The sequence below is a fragment of the Sparus aurata genome, chromosome 24, assembly GCF_900880675.1.
Source record: "Sparus aurata chromosome 24, fSpaAur1.1, whole genome shotgun sequence".
In the NCBI taxonomy this organism is placed as follows: domain Eukaryota; kingdom Metazoa; phylum Chordata; class Actinopteri; order Spariformes; family Sparidae; genus Sparus; species Sparus aurata.
The window spans coordinates 10,639,541-10,660,576 of record NC_044210.1 but is presented as its reverse complement, the minus strand read 5'-3'; the positions used below and the strand labels follow the sequence as shown (position 1 = coordinate 10,660,576).

At 43.1% G+C, this 21,036-nt stretch overlaps 1 protein-coding gene across 13 annotated transcripts in view; it reads left to right on the top strand.

Moving 5' to 3' along the window:
• The window catches only part of dock9b (dedicator of cytokinesis 9b), a 56,241-nt gene that overhangs the window by 19,637 nt on the left and 15,568 nt on the right, over positions 1–21,036 (top strand). For all 13 annotated transcript variants that reach the window (XR_003982984.1, XM_030409643.1, XM_030409645.1 and 10 more), the window contains exons 2-20: positions 1,246–1,362; positions 7,127–7,216; positions 8,944–9,026; positions 10,736–10,805; positions 11,521–11,616; positions 13,070–13,204; positions 13,293–13,467; positions 13,763–13,818; positions 15,002–15,076; positions 15,210–15,350; positions 15,997–16,341; positions 16,431–16,513; positions 17,565–17,687; positions 17,776–17,855; positions 17,950–18,137; positions 18,728–18,793; positions 19,627–19,719; positions 20,034–20,145; positions 20,279–20,397. Coding sequence is in view for 12 of the 13 variants with exons in the window: in XM_030409643.1 (XP_030265503.1) it covers positions 1,246–1,362; positions 7,127–7,216; positions 8,944–9,026; positions 10,736–10,805; positions 11,521–11,616; positions 13,070–13,204; positions 13,293–13,467; positions 13,763–13,818; positions 15,002–15,076; positions 15,210–15,350; positions 15,997–16,341; positions 16,431–16,513; positions 17,565–17,687; positions 17,776–17,855; positions 17,950–18,137; positions 18,728–18,793; positions 19,627–19,719; positions 20,034–20,145; positions 20,279–20,397 (2,247 nt within the window). In the remaining variant the exon portion in view is untranslated. The remainder of the gene's footprint in view (positions 1–1,245; positions 1,363–7,126; positions 7,217–8,943; positions 9,027–10,735; positions 10,806–11,520; positions 11,617–13,069; positions 13,205–13,292; positions 13,468–13,762; positions 13,819–15,001; positions 15,077–15,209; positions 15,351–15,996; positions 16,342–16,430; positions 16,514–17,564; positions 17,688–17,775; positions 17,856–17,949; positions 18,138–18,727; positions 18,794–19,626; positions 19,720–20,033; positions 20,146–20,278; positions 20,398–21,036) is intronic.

Sequence of the window (21,036 nt, the reverse complement as noted above, 5' to 3'; positions counted from 1 at the left end):
AACACAGAATGCTATTGATTGATTTTAAACTCACATTAGAGCTGAGACAAATTGATACAGGCAGAAAATAGATTAGCGGCTATTTTCACCAGCAACTACAGGTAATCGATTAGTCCATTTCTTCAGAGCACAAATGCCAAACATTCATTAGTTCCAGCTCCTCAGTTGTGAGGATTTTCCTGCTTTCTGTGTCTGGACACTGAACATCTTGGATTTATAGACTGCTGGTCAGACAGAACAAGCAATTTGAAGACATCATCTGAAGCCTTGGAGAGAAAAACAATATAATTTTACTGACTTTTATTCCCAAATCCGGTCTTCTTTGTGATGCTTTTAAAGCAAAGGAAATTGAAGGGAGGAAAGGATTACCATTGCTGAGTTCAGCTTTCTCTTCATTCTCAAGTGTTGACTCATTTCTTTATGCACTGTGTCCTCATATCTATTCCTGAAATTAATTGAATCTACAGGTATAGATTTGGTAGGGTGTCCTCATTTTGTGATTTAAACCCAGAAAGTATCTGTCTTAGCTCATCTTTAAATAGATCGAAGCTTTGTTTACTTCCTTAGAATCTTAATATGAAGGCACATGTGTGTCATATTTGAAGATCTGTATTGTAATCACAGTCCAGTCTGTTGAGGGAGGACATAGTGGAGGACTCCCTCTGGTCTTTTCTGTGGAATGTAAGTGTGCAGTGCCAGGGGAGTTTAATCTCTGCTGTATCATGAACTAGGCTCCACTATCTTACCTACTGGCAAGCATCAATGCCTACAAAGACCCCCTCTGTTGTAAAGCACCATACGGATTAACTTCGGAATGAAGAATCCTGTTTAGACTTTACCAGTTTCTCTTTGAGATCTGTATTTTGAGCCCATGACACAGTGACTGGTACAATGGCACACACAGACTCGCACTCATCCATCCATCCATCCATCCATCCACCCATCCCTCGCTTCTCTTACCCATCATCTCTTCTGTTAACCCACATTCATCTGTGTCTCTGTGCCAGATCCAGCTTCTGTGGCTGTCGACCAGTAACTCTGTGAAAGGACAATAGCAACTTGTTGTCCAGACAAGCTTGAATACCCCCTTTCCTCTGTAACTCATCCCACAACCCATTCACTGATCATTATGCTTATTAAACAACAATTAGTGGTCGATGGCAATTCACTAAATGGCCACAAATATTTATCGAGAAGCAAAGGCCTCACCACTTTGTGATGCATTGTTGTAATCTTCTCTTTTAGGTGAAGCCAAAGATCATTGAGCCTCTGGACTACGAGAATGTGATTCTGCAGAGGAAAACCCAGATCATCAGTGATGTGCTGCGGGACATGCTCCAGTTCCCCACGGACGACTTTCAGGTAAGACGTGCGGAGAGATACTTATTGAGCCCTGCAGGTACATTTTCTGTTAAGCTTTTACCCCCTCATAGGTCAAACTTGATCGCCGAGCAGTGGCCATGAACCTGGTATTGATTAAGGCTATGCCCATGCAGTGATATGAAACCACTGTTTACATGTAGGAAATAACGCCACTTGGAATTGTAGTTTGGATTGTTTACCATCCACATTTAACACAACTAAAATACTCAAGCCTGTGTCGGTTTAATTAGTTATAGTTGCCAACTTTGTCTGTAAGCTGTTCATGTACTGTGGGTTCTGAAAACAGCTTGATGCTGGTGAGCGTGGCGAGAGTCAAACAAACCATCAAAGTTGAAGGTTATAAAACCAAAACAATGAGCTGAAAGAGGCTAAAAAGCTCCATAGAGCCGAGCGGAGCTTCGGAGTCTTGGGGCAGGGTTCATCCCTCCGAGGAACCTCTTTGCTGTACAAGTAGTCAGATGATGAATTGTTCCTTTACAAATACAAATTATATCACTTTCAAAACGCTTGAGCTAACTATCACACCAGCTCCTGGCATTCCGCCATTTTTCTTCTCCTATAACGTCGTTGAACTCACAATGACCCATTTACAAAACATTGATGCGGCAGAACTGAAGATACGCTCTTTCTTTTTACACACATTCTTTCCCCCGTGTCGAAAATGTACATTACCCATAATGCAAATCAACCGCAGGCGGTTCAGTCAGAGATTTGGGTGTGTTATTCTAGTAGCCGCCAATGTAGCCTTGAGCCAATAGTCTCAAGCAGGGGTGAGATAAAGCTGTTTGATAAAGGTAGAGGAGTAAAAAGAACAACATTTCTCTCCAAAATGTAGTGGAGTGGAAATATACTTTAGCATAAATGGAAATATTTAATAAAACTGTACCAGGCACGATACTTTCCACCTCTGGGATCCCATTGTTATCTCTGTTGTTTTCACTGCTCTCCCCACCCGTACGAGCAGCTGAGAACACCACCTGTCCTCAGCAGGTCGTTTGAAGTAATTCTGGGAAATGTAGAAAGTCAGAGAGTGAGGTGGGTGAGGCTTGTTGAGATAAAGTAAGGACAGCAAGACGTAATCACAGAGCAACTCCTGGAATTCTCGGAGGGTTGATGTACTGCGTGACAGTGGATCTGCCTTTTGAGGAGTGGAAGCAGCAGGTTTGAATTCAAGTCAAACGCCTCATAAAGGGCTGCGGCATCAGACTAGTGAATATTCAGAAAGCAAGAGGTTAGACAGACTTTATTCACAAGCCTCTCCTTCATCTTGTGTTACCGGGAGATACATACAAATCTGATGAGTCGAGGGTCATGCCACTGACAGATGTTGCCAGTGATGTAGATTTCGCACAACTTATAATTCATTCATCAGCATTTAGGTTAACGACTTTTAAAGAGTGAATACTAGAAACACTATTATTACTGCTTAGCCCACTTGGCTAACAGTCCTCAGTAACAAACTCTAAAATATAATTTAGAATACATACAAATAACACCTGTTTGTAGTTGCTGTTGCCACCTTTGGCTCTGATACTAGAATAAAGGTGAGAAAGGTGAGGCCAAGACTCTTGAACATCAATTTTGACTTTTCGGGAACTACCTAAATCCTCTTAACCAGTGTTTTTTTTTTTATAAAGCTGTTTAAGTTCCTCTTTACTGCTCTTAAAGTTAGAGGGCATAAGCTGTTGCAACAGCAAAGCACAGCTGTTTAGAATACAGGCAAATTATGATATGACCCAGTGAATCAATTATAAATCTGACTTCTTCAAGCACTGTATGTAATTGCTGGCTCGTGGCCTTATAAACATTTACACGCCACATATAACTGCTGCTTGTGTTCAAAGAGGCTGAAAGGCCGTGTCAACATTACATCACTGCGGCGCTGAGATGGATCTCAGCGGGGTCCACTCCCAGTTCGACTTGAGACGGAGAGAGCGAAAACACAGACAGACTCGTGTTTTCAAATGTTTGCCATTCCTCAAGCCTCCTGATTCAGACTTTGAAGGTCTGAATAGATTCAATATTTTCCTTCTTGTCAACAAATCCCATGTGCACGCCCGAACCAACAATGAATGTTTTCTGCCAGAAGTATAGCGTGTATATCCAAAACAGTCGCGAGAACACGAAACATGGGTTCATCCAACGCTGACAATAGTCCTAGAAAAAAAAAAAACATCACCTCCTGTTTGAGTTACGTTTGAGCAGAAAATCACTGCGCCTTCTTCTAAAAAATTAAACTGTGTATTCATGCGGTGGGAAATCGTCGATGTACAGCTTCCAGACTATTTCACAATCAGTATGTGATGAGTGGTTTTCATTACAAGGTTGTCTGCAGAGCACGGCCATTAGTAACTGCCCGGGTCTACGTGTGTGTGTGCAAGTGTGTGTGACCCTGTCCGTCCATCTGTCTAACCTGCCATATGTTTTACATCACCGGGCTCGGAGAGGAGAAGGGGGAGCCGGCCAGACATATGGGTGTATGCACGAGTATCTGGGCATACAAGTGGGAGCCTCATTTAAGAAGGATGTGAGGTTATGGATCAACTTCCCATACATGCAGATTCATGTAGCGCGGGAGAGATCCTTGGATGGATCTTTCGCACGTGTAACCAGTCGCACTTTCATCTTTAAAAGTAAAAAGAAGGCACTCATTTCTAGATTCCCTTCATCAACTGCTCACGCCCGAATATCTCCACGCTAGAGGATTTGATTCCTCCCTGGCATCACCCCGTCTGCCCCGCCGTGTCACTGCCTGTGGGAACAGGCTCCTCTGGCCCAGTGGAAGCCATCAAAGCTCCTGTTTAATGACTGGGAAAGGAATGCCGTTAATTGGCAGCCGGCAGTTCTTGCAAAAAGTTGACTGACAGCGGTGCGCTTTGGTCAGAATCTCCCGTGAGCGGCCAGTCTTACAGTGTGCGTGTTGACTGGTTTGGTTTCAGCGAATAGGCAAATAGAAAAGACAAATAGGTGTCTGTGAGGTGTCACGCTGCGCTATGCTAATTGGATATTCACCCAAATATTAAAATTCAGCAGTTATCTTCTCACCCTGGAGTTTTTATGACCACAAGACGCAGGGAACCCGACCCCCTGTGGTTTTTTATCTCATCCTGTTCATACTCTATTCAGGTTAAAGCAATAGCTGGACATTTTGTGAAATATTTTCTTTCTTGCCCAGATTTAAATGAGGAGATTGATACCACTATCATGTGTGTGGACTAAATATGATGCTTGAGCCAGGAGCTAGCTTAGGTTAGGGTATAGGCTAAAAGCTGGAGGAAACAGCTTGCCTTTCTCTGTCCAAAGGTAAACTTAAAAAACGAACATACCAGCACCTCTAAAGGTCACTCACTAACATGTTATATCAGGTTTGATGTGTGTTGCTTTTACATTTTGACTTTTGTTTTGATCCGATAACAAGATAAAAAAAAAGCCGGGCTCGATGATACAACTTTCTACCAGCCTGTATGCTAACCTTAGCTAGCTGTGACTCTAGCTTTATAATTAGTGAACCTATAGATATAAGAGTGTATCAACAGTTAGAAAGCAAATAAGTGTATTTTAAAATGTAAAATTCAGATTAAATGAGATATAATGTGGGGCAGTCTCAACCTGACACATGCCACCAGGCTTTATGCTAAGCTAAGCTAAGCTAAATGCATCCTTGCTCAGAAAGACACAAGAGCGAATAGATAAAACAAATGAGATGTGCCAGGCTAGCTTTATGCCAACCCGAGCTAGTGGCATTTCTGCTCTAACTTCGTATTGAGAGCTGCATCAGTGGTGTCGTAACTCAAATTGAGGTAGGCCCAAGACAGGCTAGCTGTGTTCCCTAAGCTACGCTAACCATTTGCTGGCCTCACCTTCACATCCATTGTGGAAAAACAAGAGTTTTATCAATGTTATCTTTAGTGCTTATTCACGGTCAGAAAGCAAATCAGACTTTTTTTTCCAAAATGTCCAAAACTATTCAGTTTATAAAATCTTTTTTTCCTTTTACGCAGCCACAACAAAAGAATTGAAATGACATTTTCCCTAACATCTCTAGTCTTTTGTAGCCTTAGCCAAACCAATGCTTTGTTGGCCAGAACGACGAATATTTTCCTCACTGCAGATGTTTTAAAATATAATTGGTGTCACTGATTTTATTACTTGTTAGAACTTTTTCTTTTGATCTGCATACAGATTAAACACGACTTAAAAAACTGCACTCGGCTTGGGCTACTGACAAGCCTTTAATAGCTATTCCAAGAGTGAACCGGACAAATGAGGGCAATAACAATTTGCAAGAATAGGAGATGCATGACAAAACTAGGTCACGGTGCCACTGTTTCCTACTCATCCTTGAGGGCAGAGTAGAAAATCAGAACACTAAGTGGGAGCAATGGCGGCTGCAGCGTCCAATAGCTTGGATGACTTGCAAGCCCCGAGGCGTCTCTTGCTCCTCGGGTATGGATCCTCGCTCTGCTCTCTATGGCTGTATCCATTTAATAAGTTTAGCAGGGAGAAGAATTAGGACTTGAATAATACAGGCAGCACAACATTCTCTGCAGTTCTGCCTTTTCTCCTCTCCTTTCATCTTTATCGCATTAATTTTTTAACATTGAAAGAATAGTTCAATCTTTGGGGAAACACTGTTGATGTCAGATACCGGTGAGCCGAGGCTGATGTTGTTTTTCCCAATCAGTGACTGACCTCGCTTCCAGATTTAAAAACGATATGTGACTGCTGAATGTCTGTCTGTGAAAATGTGGTTGGTTTGAAACTGGTATGAACCAAAATGTGGCTCATCTTCCTTGTAAAGTTCATAGGGTTGCTTGTGGGTTGAAGTAATGGCAAAATTGAAGAAAAGAAAATTGAAGAGCTGTCAACCTCAATCATTTGAGTCCTCCTCCTACTTCTCTATATTCTGTAAAACTGCTTTGGACAAAACTTAGTGACAGGAAAGTCATAACTACACAACTGCATAGGGACTTCTTGGAGTAATTTTCACTTTTTGATTTTTGTTTAGACTAAAAAAACCTTTTGTCAGAGCTAAACTAGTCATTTTGCTTCCAGTCTTTATGCTAAGCTAAGCTAATGTGACGACTAGTTTAGGTTAGCAGAAATTATTTTTGATTTTGTATGGATAAAACAAACATGATGTGCCAGGCTAGCTGATTCCACCGTCTTCCAGTCTTCATGCTAATCTAAGCTAGTAATGTCTTGGCTCTAGCTTGATATTGATAGCGGCTTCAATCCTGTCATTTATTATGTAAAAACGAGAGTTTACAGTAGATATAGCATGGGTTGGCCCTAAAAGCAGCTAGCTGTATCCAGCCTTTATGCTAGGCTAAGCTAAGCTAACCCTCCCCTGGCTGTAACTTTATGTACAAACATGGGAATAGCATCAATCTCTTCATCTAAGTTTCTGCAAAAAAGTTGTATGTCAGCTGCCAGAGCGAATCAGAAAGGATTAGCATGTAGCATCCGTCTGCTGAAGTGTCCTTGGGCGTAGCACTGAGCCCAGGAGGCTGCTCAGTACCTTACCTTGATCTCTGACCTTCCTTTGAAGGAAAGTACAAAGAGAGCAGCTCCACAGGGATCAATAAAGTTTAATATAATCATCGGGAGCAGTAAAAGCAACACTGAACACACACCTGAAGCAGGAAACATGTTTTATGAAAACATCGGCAGGACGGGTCTGTTGTGCCAGTCTCTTCTATCTGGCCTGTTTTTCATGCCTGCTTGCCCTTTCTCTCCTCAGATCTGCACCCTGAGGCGCCAGGGCAGGACTCTATTCTCCACCGTGCCAGAGACCGCTGAGAAAGAAGCTCACTCGCTGTTTGTCCAAGAGGTAAAACTAATACATACCTGGACATAAGCCTGCTTTGTCCATTCTTTATCCCCCGATCTTGGCCTCAATCTCCTTCAGTCATGACTGAAACCCCTCTTTATCCTTTTGTTTGGAGCACCGCCATGTTTTCTCTCCCTTCGCCCGAACACAGGTGCTTCGCCTCGATCCAGATAATGCTCTCACACCCTGAAGACCCGTCAGATATCGGAGCGCATAAGTTCAGACAGGAATCAAGCCAAGGATTCACTCTTGATTTTTTTTTTTTTTACATGGATAAAGCGGATCTGATTAGATTTCAGAGAGCGCTTTCAAAAGAGGAAAGTGTTTGTTGACCACTCACATGAGGTAGAGATAAGGGAAAATCGATGCGGTGCGTGTCAAAGATTTTGCTGCTAGCCTTTAAATGAACCTCCATTCATGTTCTTCACCCCTCACATGTTTCCTGGCAATCCAGAGGATCGGCCACAGATGGAGTCCACAGTTCAACTGGTGGTTCGTGTAATGTTGTTACAGAGGAGCCGTGTGCCGGCGTAGGTCGGGGTGTAGCCTGATGGAGCCTGATAGGGGACAGTCCCCCAGGGCTGCAGCCAGGAATTGCATCATAGCTACATCTGGAGCAGCTGCGTAGCTTGACACAGATGTGCTGATATTTTTCAGAATTATTTTTCCACTTTTTAGTGACCCCTTGCCTCGCGCAACATGTGTATTTTATGAATTTCGCAGAATTGATGAGCACATACTGGAGTGTCACCGACCAAGTGATACTGCCGGTGTTTGTTTTACACGGTTGTTTCAGATGTTTAGCTTGTGTCTCCCCTCTCTACAGGATAAACTAATATTTTTTAACCAAACATAACCCCCTCAGTAACATGTTGACTAGCAGAATTCTAGGCAGCTTTGTTAGCTTTAACAGCAGTTAATTTTAGGATTATGACAAAACAGATCAATAGATGTTATATAGTGTCTGTGGATTGGTCTAAATGGCCTAAAGTCCAATTCAGCTGGGACTGATTTCCATTTAACCTGCTCAGGTCAGTGGTTTTATTCCTGCCTGGGGTATTTCATCTCCTACCCTAACTTTGAATGCTAGTATAGCTCTGTTCTAGTGTCACAACACGTTAACTCGACTCTGGAGGGATGCAAAAGGTCGCAGTGATTGGTTCTACACGTGGTAGAGAGACATTCTAGCTTCCCTTTACTGGAACTTACATCCATAACTTAACTTTCACTAACTAAATTCCAAATGTTTCCCAGTATTAACCGCATAAAGTTGTGTTTAAGCTTCATTTTTATCAAGGTGCCAGGTTGTTTTCAGCCACATACGTACCTTGCCCACTGTTGAGAGTCCTGTTATTCAACCTAACATCTGCAGTGTTGTCTGTCTGAAGTGGCGTTGTATGATTTTAGACTCTTCTCTTCTTGATTTGTGCCAGGATCACTGAGAAAGAAATGCAGTATTATTCCCTTATCTGACATATACTAACATAAATAGTTGTCTTGCTAAATCAGTTGGATTTAATGCATTTTAGGGGGAGTTGCGTCTGCCGAAGCTCCGTCCAAGTTCACTCTCACTGAAAAAAAGATTGGGATGGAAACCAAATATTCCCGTACTTTCCCAGGTTGTTTTAGAAACTCGAGGCCGCCGGTGTCTGGGCCTTGTATGTAAGTACACGTCTGAATGTTGAAATGACCCCTCACGCCTTCTTCTTCTCCTTCTGTCCCTGCAGTGTATCAAAACCTACAAGTCCGACTGGCACGTGGTCAATTACAAGTATGAGGAGTATTCAGGAGACTTCCGCCAGCTCCCGAAGTGAGTGTGTTTTGCAATTATACTAAATGGTGCGTTGAAGTGAAGACCGTTTTACCTGAGAGATTAACGGCCTGCTGAGCTGCATTCAAGGTCACTGCCACCTACTCTGTTTCTCATGAGAAGAGAGAAACCGCTGTTTAAAAAACCTCTAATTGGCAACCAGTTTGCCATCTAGTTGTTTAGTCTATCAAGCCTGGATTGGGTGGTTTGTGTTTACCGTATGTCTTCATATCTTGAAATGCATGTGTTGCTCAGCTAATAGCAGGCCTCGTCCACCACATACCACACGATGCTGCCAAAGCCATCCCAGGGATGTTGTAAATCTTATTGTTGCGCAGTGACGCTGCCCTTTTGTTTACAGCCCAGCGAATGTTTTAGCCAGATCTCTAGAAAGACGGAAGTGTGTGTCTCGGAGGCTCCGAGCTCTTCCACAACAACAATAGAAGGCTTCCTATGTTTTTCTACCAAGGATAAGCAGAGCTATTCTAAGCCCGCTGTTGATAGATATCAATAAAGCTCAGGGGAAATCCCACAATGCCTTATGTGTCCTCACTTGAGCCACTTTCCTTCAGGACAGGAATGTGCTTTACAGATGTTGCATGTCACATTAAAAAACAGCGGAGAGTAAAAACTAGACGGCCCTGACCGCTGTTTATACTAGTCGTTCCCCAGAGCAAGCTGGGTCTTGTAAAGGTCGAAGGGCAAACAGTCCGTCTGGGATCTGAGCTGCACTTAGAGGAGCAGCTGCAGTATTAGAGCGACTTCCTGTGAAACTGGATGCACTACTGTGTAGCCTTGAACTTAAGTAAGCCCTCTGTGTTGTGCATTCTGTGTACCGTATTTCTTAGCGCTACAAAGTCAAGAATTTGGGAGTCGTTTTTGAGTTTCTGTCCAAATTTACCAAGGGCAGCTTTTTCAGCTATGGTGTCGACCCAAAGTAGCAACTTTTCAAGGTTCCGTCAGGCTGTTATTTTCTGCATTCCCATCACAGTCGATTAGGCAAAATATTCTCTTGACTCTGGGCCGTTGTATGAAAACTCAACGGCTGTTTTTTTTACACGCCAATTTTGCAACAGTTTCCAATTCCTGCTGGATTTCATCCTCCGCATAAAGGCCCAATTAAGCCTGGACTAACTACCCTGAGCAGTGAGTTTTTGGGGGTTAAAACAATGTCTCTGAAACTTAATTCGAAACCCTTTGTTCCCTGTTCCCTGTTCCCTTGGAGAAGTTCCTGTGGTGGAAACGTGGCTTAAGAAAGATGCCACAATTCTTGTACTTGCTCCCATAACATCCAGAATTGATTATTTCGTTGCACTTTTTCCCCCGGCCTATTCCTGACAGCAACATAGGGTCCTCATTTTGGTTGCAAAAATGCGTCTGCCAGAAACCTCTTCAGATCAAATAAGTTTGATTGAATTACAAAACTCGGCCGGGTAAACATTCAGCTGAGTTCTTCTTTCTGTTATTCGTGACAAGTTGTGCTTTTTTAGCTGAGGGTAATTTGTCAGACCAACAATTTAGACAGAAAGCATTAGGAACGATTGTGCTGGACTATTTGCTGGCCCGGAGCCTGCAAACAGTTGTGCTAAGCTAAGCTAAGCTAGGCTGCCTCCTGGCTTTGTCTTCGTATTTTAGGGTACCGACATCTTACTCAGCAAGAAAGGAATTAAAGGTCTAAATCTGATGCGTTCTTTTCCCTGTGCTTTCAGTAAGGTGTTGCGACCCGAGAAACTGGCCCCTCACCTGTTCGAGGTGGATGAAGACGTGGAAAAAGACGAGGTGAGTCGCCCAATCACAAGCACTGTTCCTTCTTCGCTTAGGGAATTCTGATTGTCCCATTGTTTTCTCACATGCGAGGAAAACAGCCGGCCTATTCAGCAAACCATTATAGAGTTAATGACAATGACGGTAAAGGGGCAACAAGTTCAACCTTCCTCTATCCCTGTTCAGGCAAACTTGATTACAAGGGATGGCAATAGAGCACAAACATTGTCCTTTAATTTATTACACAACATCGTATTAGTTTATTTAATTTCTCTCGTTTATTAGAAGTCAACCTTTTGGATGTTTTGTTTAATGCTCCAGGCAGCCAGTCGTTTCCCAGAATAGCTGACATCTTCGTGACATTTCTAGGATTTTAAGGCCACTCCACTCCCTACAATAATTACCTCGCTTTAGGCATTGATTTAACCGAGGGCCGGCGACCTTTAATGGACACACCGTCATGGCCGAGATCTCCTGAGATTAAAGAAGTGCGCTGTTGATGTAAATGTTGATCTTAATTAAGAGCCTTCTTGTCAGGAGGGAGCGGGGCGGTCAATGTGGGCCTGTCCTCCCACTCGCCCTCAGGGGAAGTCAGCACATTTTTAAGCACAAAGCAAAGTAAATGTGTGAGAGCGTGTTTTGAATGCAGATATGAATGGATATAATATCTGCGTTTTATTTCATTTACAGTAGAAAACGTGTATTGATGTGTTTGCGCCTCCTCCTGCAGGACACGGCGTCCCTCAGCTCTCAGAAGGGAGGAGTGTCTAAACATGGCTGGCTGTACAAAGGCAACATGAACAGTGCAATCAGTGTTACCATGCGGGTGAGTACAGGAACGCCACTAAAGCGTTTCACAACCTCCTCTAATAGCGTTAGCGGCGTGGTTAAAGGGGCACTCCCCCGATTTCACGCTTGAAGTTCAGTTTACTCTGCACAGGAAGAACTAATCTGCTTGTGAGAGCACTTGTGCAATGTCCTCTGAGGAAACGTCTTTAAAGAAATGAAAAGATGATGTCATTGTGCGCTTCAGATTTGAAAAGGAACCCTGTGTTGGAGTTGCAAAGAAGTGGGCATTTAAAGGGTAACTCCACCAATTTTAAAGCGTGTTTACAGGCCTTCGGGAGTACGACTGCATATGTGAAAAAAGTATTATTAAGCCTTTTGTGGCTCCAGAGGAAGCTGCATGCGATCTGATAGGTTGCCACCAGTGATGTCACTGAGTGGCTAAGTTGCATTGTGGGTAGTGTGGGCACCAGTGAGAAGAAAGCATGTAATGAAATTTAAAACAAAAAATGTCTATAATGAGTCCAAAAGTATTATAGTAATGGAATAAAAGCCTGGTGCCTACATTACCCAGAATGCATTTGAGTCGCTGCTTACTCTGTAGCCGTAAAAAACCTTGATTCTATTATTTCACATGTGTAGTTCAACTCCCCAAGAACTGTAAACACACTTTAAAGAAGGGTCCTTTGAAAGATGCTATCATGCTTCATCATGGGAAATGTAGGAGCCAGTGTCTTTTATCTGTGCCCTGCTTCTTTGCTTTTTGTATGTCCAGCAACTTAATGGAAATACTGTACAAAACATGAAGCCTTCAAGCTTGCAACAACGCTTTTAACACCACTACATGACATTTCATGCATGAGTAAAGCCTAATGAAACATTTTTAAATTGAACTGCTGTGGGATGTGAGACAGAAGGTGGAGTTTTAATCTTTCACAGCCAGAGTGAATAAACCAGCGCACCTACAACATTCTGCAGAGTTTAATACCAGGGAGAATTTACGCCTCCACGTCTTGATCCATCCACCAAGTCCATAAACTTCACATAAGCGATAAATGGTCCCCAAACCTTTTTCAAACATGTCCTGTTTTCCTTTGGATGTATCAGTAACCTTTTCTAATGGAGGACTTAATAACATCTGCCTTGTCCACTGCGTTTTACTTGGTCTGCTAGGGTTTTTCCCAGAAGAGTGCTATCAGTCTTCTGGCAGGCAGAAAACAGAGATGTGCAATTATTTGTTCCTTTTGATTGATTGTGTTCCTCTGGATACAATCTTCACATAGAAAACCTTTGTAAGTGTCTCTTTGAGTCGCAAATCACGTAATCAATGTTAGATATTGTGCACATATGGAAATCAATTTAGCCTTTGCTTGTGGTAGCCCGTAAATTGTTGTATATTTTCACTTTCCCATGCCCCATCTCCACCCTTGTGGTATTTTTAGAGAGAAAGAGGCCATTTGGGATGTTAAACTCTCTGTATTTTCATCCTCTAGTCCTTCAAGAGGAGGTACTTCCATCTGGCCCAGCTGGGCGACGGATCCTACAACCTCAACTTCTACAAAGACGAGAACACCTCCAAGGAACCCAAGGGAACCATCTTCCTCGACTCATGCATGGGGGTCGTTCAGGTAAAGGACCGCACACTAACGCGCCGAGGCCTTTGAAACTCCCAGGGAAATGTATGAAATCAAAGTTTGCCTTTTGTTTTTATTTCAGAACAGCAAAGTGCGTCGGTTTGCCTTCGAGCTGAAGATGCAGGATAAGAGCACGTTCCTGCTGGCTGCGGACAGCGAGGCGGAGATGGAGGAGTGGATCGGCACCCTCAACAAGATTCTCCACAGCAGCTTCGAGCAGGCCATGCAGGAGAAGAGGAACGGAGACCTGCATGATGGTACGATTCCTTCCCTTCTTTGACATCTTAATAAATTGTTTGCGTGTGTTCATTTGTCCGCCTTCTCTCCGCATCTTTTGATGCTTGCTGCACCTGCGGGCTTCTCCGATGTGCCTGAAATAATTTATCTCAAGGATGTTTCCTTATTAAAACCGCTGATGCTTGAATTTTTTTTTTTGAATCAGTTTCCTGTGTGATTGTCCTTTCCTCTGCATCGAGAAGCTGAGACCCACACATCATTATGTTTTCATATAATTGCATTAACTAACAGAGCACATGTTAATCTCTCCAACAGATGAGGAGCACGGAAAAACAGACCTCTCCTCCGGAAGTTTTCAAGACAGCTTTCAGGTAGCCTGTTTCCTCCATCTGTAACGACATTAAAACGGCGCTCACCACCTCTGTTTTACCACGCGACACGCACCTCCATATGGATTAGTCCACATGCTGCAGAGGTGTCGAATGACTTCACTTGGAAACGGTCTGAACTGTTACTGGAGTTTTTGCTTTAACATCTGTATTTCCTGCAACCAGGTCCCCACATTTTCCTGTTGGTGCTAACCAAGCAAACATCTGGTTTAGTGTGCATGGTCTCCAAATGTAGAGGCCAGATGAGGCCAACGCTGGTGCTGAAAAGGGGTCCGGCCGTGGAACGTGGCAGTCTGAAAACAAACACTTGAAGGCATAGTGCTGTATTTACCAAATCAACATTGAAAAATGGATCAAAGGGCTATGTGTGATGTGAAAGGGGTGCTTGCAGTGATGAAACTATAGAGAATAATCACCTAATCCTGTAGTTCCTCTCAGTTTTAGCATCTTTTAGCGTAATGTTTTGATTTTATGACCAAATGTAATGTTTTGGTTCCGCCTTCATCAACACTGTCAGCAGTAGATATGTACAGTTAGAAAGTTTTGATAAACTCACTGTAAACTGATAAATTAGCGACTAGCTGGTAAACACGGTGAAGCATTCAGCAGTTGGTGGAGACCAAAATAGAGCCAAAAGAGAGTTAATATTGGACTTTACTGTAATTTAATGCTCACACAACTTTGAGGATGATAATGTTTTATGTTAGAAACTCATTGCAGTGCCCACAAGTGGCCATACAATGAGTTACTGTAGCTTTAATGGTAAAGTTAATGTATGAGAGTTTACCAGAAATACTATCGGAGACCTGCCATCATTCATCATTTCATCGCCATCTTCCCGAGATATATTTTATTCTAAATGACAACTTTCATTGTATTGATTAGGTCAGCCCAGGTTGAATTAAGAAATGTATTGATTAAGAAAATGGGCGCAGACTTCGATTGTACAAAGGCAGGTGTGAATTTAAATTATTTCACACACTGATCACAGTGAATATAAACACTGTCCCTGGATTTCCTGATCACAGTGTTCTTTCTTCATCTTAAAGTTAATACAGTGCATCCAACCCAGGCCTCTGATCTAGACAGGCTGCTTGTTTCCATCCCAATATTAAGCTGTTCTTCTATAATGCTGAGTCCTTTGTTCTGCTTTGTTTTTTAACAGACTGCCAGAGATATTGAGTCCAAAATGAGGAGTGAAGCTCGCCTGAAACTCTTCACTTTGGATCCTGACACACAGGTGATGAAGATATTATCTGATTACTAAGCCTCGTACGTTCGGAATGAGCACTGCTCTAATTCTCCGTGGCACGAGAGTCAGTTTTGCTGCTGTTACTGATTGATTTTACTGACAGCATCTCCTGTTTCCACAGAAACTGGATTTCTCTGGCATTGAGCCAGACGTGCGGCAGTTTGAGGAGAAGTTCGGGAAGAGAGTCCTGGTCAGCTGTCACGACCTGTCGTTCAACCTGCAGGGCTGTGTTGCCGAGAATGAAGAGGGACCAACAACTAATGTACGTTTGAAATGAGAAATAAACATAGATGAAGGTGTTTATTATGTCTGTAGTTTATTCAGATCTAAATTTATATGGAGACAACACGTCTGTGGATGCACGTGTTGTGCAAGGACAGAATCACGCCTCTGGAATAATTCCGGGAAATGTCCTTTAGCGAACGAGGGCAAGGTTTAAATCAGTTAAGAAGATCACAGACAGTTCAGATGGCCCACTTGGCTGGCTCCTGTCAAAACTGGTGTTTTTGGCACTACGAATGGCCGCTGCCATAGCAACCAGCCTGGGCCTCCCATCATGCATTAGCACCAGTCTGAGGCTGGTTTCCTGCTGTCACTCTCCAAGGTCTCTGTCTCTGTAAAAGATGGACGCCTCCCACACTCAGCACTCAACTGGGAAACCACAGTTATTAGCTCTGCTACTCAGAACACACACACACACACGCACACATACACACACACAAATGGGTTTGTGTAATGGAAATCCACGGTGGAAAGAGTGAATGGGAAGAGCTATTACATCTATGGTACATTTTGACTGAGTGGAAAATGAGAAGTGCATTAGGAAGGATGTGTTTCCCTCAAAATGTAAACTACTGTCCTTTTTCTTTCCTCAAAAATATGTTCCTTCATCCCCTCATTCATCAAAGGTGGAGCCTTTCTATGTCGTCCTCTCCTTCTTCGACGTCCAGAACAGTCGAAAGATCTCGGCCGACTTCCACGTCGACCTCAACCACCCTTTGGTCCGTCAGATGACATCCGGCTCCAGCAGCGGAACTGACTTGCACATCAATGGCAGTGGCGATGGTTCCCTAGATAGCCAGTGGCAGGCCAGTGGGCTCCCAGAGGGGGCTCTCCAGTACCCCAAACAGGGGGTGTTCTCAGTCACATGCCCCCACCCGGAGATCTTCCTGGTGGCCAGGATCGAGAAGGTGCTGCAGGGGGGGATCACCCACTGCACCGAACCCTACATGAAGAGCTCAGACTCAGCAAAGGTACAGAGAGATTGGTAGAGATGACGAGGATGCGGCTGCGAAATCTCAACGTTAGTGTAATCAATCCCACTTTTCTCAACTACTTATAGATGGCTCAAAAGGTGCTGAAGAATGCGAAGACAGCCTGCAGCAGACTGGGGCAGTACAGGATGCCATTCGCCTGGGCTGCAAGGTATGAAAACCCTTTGTGTATTCCTTTAATCTTCATTTGTTGTGTCAAAGAACTTATTTACCACAATGTTGAGCAAAACAGCCGCAACCCCCCCAAGTTTTGTTGCTCAAAGTAAACAACAAAAGAAATGTAAGCCCTCTGCAGCATGACAGAGAACAAAAACCCACTTATCTGCAAAGCAATTACACAATAAAGTTTGGTTTGGACTATTCGGTATGTTTGCACCATTCGTTCAGCTGCTAATTAAAGATTTAAAATATCCACAGCACAAGTGCTTGTACCCAATTTTGTTTACAAGAGAACAAATGGACTTCTACCAGCAGGCAGTCTGTTTCCCCTCCCTGAAGTAAAGATAATGAAGAATTTAGTAATGTTTTTAAAAAAAGCATTTTAATATGTGAGGTCATTTTAAGAGAGAACATAGAGAACATAAGAACAAGTTCACCATCATCTGTTTTTGTATCAGTTCAACCAACCAAATCTGTATCGGCACTCGGAGTGGGCGGGGCTTAAACTGGAAGTAGATTTACGCCTGACAATTGATATGGATTGATCGTAAACTGCAACATTTACAAAACTATTTGCAGAAAAAACTCAGCTTTAGATTTATGCATGTTTGATCTTCCAACATTTCTAAGCATGCTGTCACATATGGTTTCATATACATATGAAGATGACACTAATTTCAAACATAATCCTGTGTAAACTCTTAATTGACAACCTGGAAACCTTGAGAGTATTTACATATTAGATCGTCATAATTGGTAAATCTTTTGTGAGGGTCGGTTGGTGTTGTACCCTTATAGAGTCATGTACTATATCTGATGATTTCTCCCACTTGAAGGGAAACTTTAAGCTGCTAAAAGTTCAAGGAGACGTATTCTCTTGTGCCATGATGCCACATACTGATTCAGATTTGGGATAGCGCGTATAGACTGGGTGGGAGCTGTCAAAGGAAAATCAGCCTGTTGGGATCGACAAATCTTTGAACCACCAGTGTGGAACTGAAATGCGCCCTTTCTCCAGTAGATTTCTCTCTTTGTCTCTGCAGGCCTGTGTTCAAAGATGCATCAGGAACTCTGGACAAAGGCGCTCGCTTCTCGGCTCTTTACAGGCAGGACAGCAGCAAGCTGTCAGACGAGGACATGTTCAAGCTGCTCACTGACTTCAGAAAGTGCGCTTCTTCACCCTCTCTAAAGTTATCACTGTAACTGATCTCTATACATTTATCTTACTGCTGTTTCTGTCTGTTTTCCCAACAGACCAGAGAAAATGGCCAAACTCCCTGTCCTCTTAGGGAACTTAGATGTGACTATTGACAGTGTGGCTCCGGATGTAACCAGTAAACCCTCCAAATATTTACTTTCAACATCCATTTATAATCGTCAGACTTCTACCTTGAACTCTGTAACTCCCCTTTTGTTTCCTGTCTGCAGATTGTGTCACTTCCTCCTACATCCCCGTGAGGAACTTTGAAGGCAACAGGCCCGGCAGCGCTCTCCTGGAGGTGGAGGAGTTCGTACCCTGCATCGCTAAGTGCTCCCAACCATTCACCATCTACAAAAACCACCTCTATGTGTACCCGAAACACCTCAAATACGACGGGCAGAAATCCTTTGCGAAGGTAAAACAGCGTGAATGCATCGGAGTTAATGTGCCAATCTTTTGAATAAGAGGAAACAGGGGATTATGCTTTTAATTTTGAGCCTTTCTTTTAGTGGTGACATGATCTGTACAGTCAGTATTTTGACCTTCATATGTTAAAAATTGTTACAAAACCTATGACTTATCCTTTTTGGAAGGTGAAGCGTTTTTTTGGCCACCATTCTCTCATGATCATCATTTTGTGTTCCTATCCTGTGCGGCTACTGGCAGCCGCCTCCGGCTCGTTCAGCCAGCAGCAGAGCTGGATAGAATTATCCCTACGCAGAGCAGCAGCTTCTGATTAATACATTAATACAGGCTTGTGTTTTTCACTAGGTCAGCTCCCTTTTCGGAAATCAACCTGCCTTCCCCCCATCATCTGTCTCTCTTCCCACTTTCACTTCAAACGAGAGCTGGCTATCCTTTCACTGAAGTATGCTCGCGCTCTGTACAGAACTATAAGACATCAGTCAAGAAGAGTGTTCGGCTGAAATTGGTTCTAGGGTATCTCGGGACTTGTACTTGCTTTTCGCATCTGTCTGTTTCTAATGGTTTGTCTCCCCTCCTCAGGCGAGGAATATTGCCGTTTGCATTGAATTCAAGGATTCTGATGAGGATGAAGCCCAGCCGCTGAAGGTGTGTATATGTGTGTGTATATATATATACATATATTAGGAAAGACTGAACATAGTCTCTCATTTCAGCTCTTTGCATGCTACATAATCTGGAAAGACAAAATTCAAACCAACACAGGAGTGAAATGGAGTCACGTGACTTGGACTTGGCATCAATGGACACCAGTGACTTGAAGCTTCACTTTTATCATCTATTGCTAACATACTGTGCCAAAAATGGATTTGTTGGTCTTGACTTGGGACTTGTTGGTCTTTGCTTTGTTCTGGATTTCAGACTGGTTCATCTTGATTGGAGACTTTACTTCGAACTCATTGGTCTTGATTTAGGACCTGACTTTAGACTTGTTAGTCTTGACCTGGGCCTTAACTTTGGACTTTTTGGCCTTAGTTGGAACTCGACTTGGGACTTGTTGGTCTTGACTTTGGTTTTAACTTTAGACTGGTTCATCCGTACTTTACTTTGAACCCCATGTCTTGAATTAAGACTTATTTGGACTTGTTAGTCTTGATGTGGTTTTAAACTTTGGACTCAGCCTTGACTTGTGTCTCTTTTTTTCTTGAATTGGTGGGTCTTGGCTGTGGACCAGATTCTACACTGGTTTATCTTCTCTGAAGTATTTACTTTGAACTCATTAGACTTGACTTGGGACTTGTTAATTTTTACTTGGGGTCTTAAATTTGTACTCGTCGGACTTGAATTGAGTCTTGACTTCGGACTTGTCTTGTCTTTGGCTTCAAAGCCCAACTAGCAACGAGCACTTTACTCATTAAACCACATTGTGATGACTATGTCTAAAAACGTGCACTCCTATCCCTCTCTCATGTCCACTGCAGTGCATCTATGGCCGTCCAGGGGGTCCTCTGTTCACTAAGCAGGCATATGCAGCCGTCCTGCACCACCAGCAGAACCCTGAGTTCTATGATGAGGTATTTATATGCTCATACTACTCATAATCAGAGTTTTATTGCTATCATAGATATTGTTAAAAGCCTAATAATCAGTAGCGAGAGACAGATATGCTCTGCAACATACGCTCAAAGTCAAAAAGTCACATCTTTGAAAGCAGTGTGTTTTGAAGTTAAGGAGGTACCTCTCACCTCCTCTTATGTTGTTTGAGCACATTTCAGTTTCAATGCTCCGCAGGCCTTTTTTTTTCTTCACTTTCGTTTTCCGGAACAAAGCTCCCTGCGTATTAGGGAAACGAACCCCAGGAATCTGTGTTTTTTTTTCTCGCCTTCAGATAAAGATAGAGCTGCCTACTCAGCTGCATGAGAAGCATCACCTTCTCTTCACCTTCTATCACGTGAGCTGCGACAGCAACAGCAAGAAGAAAGACTTGGTGGAGACGCCAGGTAGGCCGCAGCCTTCGGTCACGTCTTCCCCCTTCTGGATTAAAACTCCAGCGGGTGTTTCAACTGTGTTTTAATGAATTCATGTCAGTTTCTGCCGTACATCTTATGTGTTGTGCCTGTTCTTTACTCACAGTGGGTTCGGCATGGCTGCCTCTGCTGAGGGATGGCAGAGTCATCACGAATGAGCAGCAGCTGCCTGTGGCCGCCAATCTGCCCGCCGGCTACCTCGGCTCCCAGGACGGTGTCAACAAGGTAAAATAAGACGATTACTATTGGAGATTTTATGAATTTTTTTAGAGCTATGTGTGCAGCTGACGTGCACTAAAGCTCACGAGAGGACTGTGAAATTAGAAATCTTCTTAAGAGGAATCTGTAATAACAGGACTAGTGGTTGTTTATGGAAATCATTGATTGCTGGAAGAGTCTGTTTGAGTAAGCCATGTAAGAGCTTTGGATCTAAGTTTCTCTGGCGGTCAAACAGTTTTCCAAAATGGTTTTTAAGATGGAACACATTACCATTAATGATCTGGTGCAGGTTGTGGTAAACGCTCATAGATCTTATTAGCTGTGATTGGATTGGGACCTCGTAGGTGCCCCCCCGACAGGCCTCTCGCATGCAATGTCTGTGGAATCTGATAAGCATTAAAGATTTAATCCGGTATAAAAACAATCAATGGCATCTCACCATTAAGATCCCTGTGTGTTGGTTTTGCGGTGCGAGGATAATGGCTTTCCTCTAAATGTAATTAAAGCGGTAGTATGTATGTAACTGTGGTTGCGCTTAAGGCTTGCAGTTTTCTCAAAATGAGCCTCCACACTCTGCGGATTAGAAGGAAATCTACATTTCCTTCATAAGAACTCTAGTTAAAAATATCTAATTTTATTTATCTT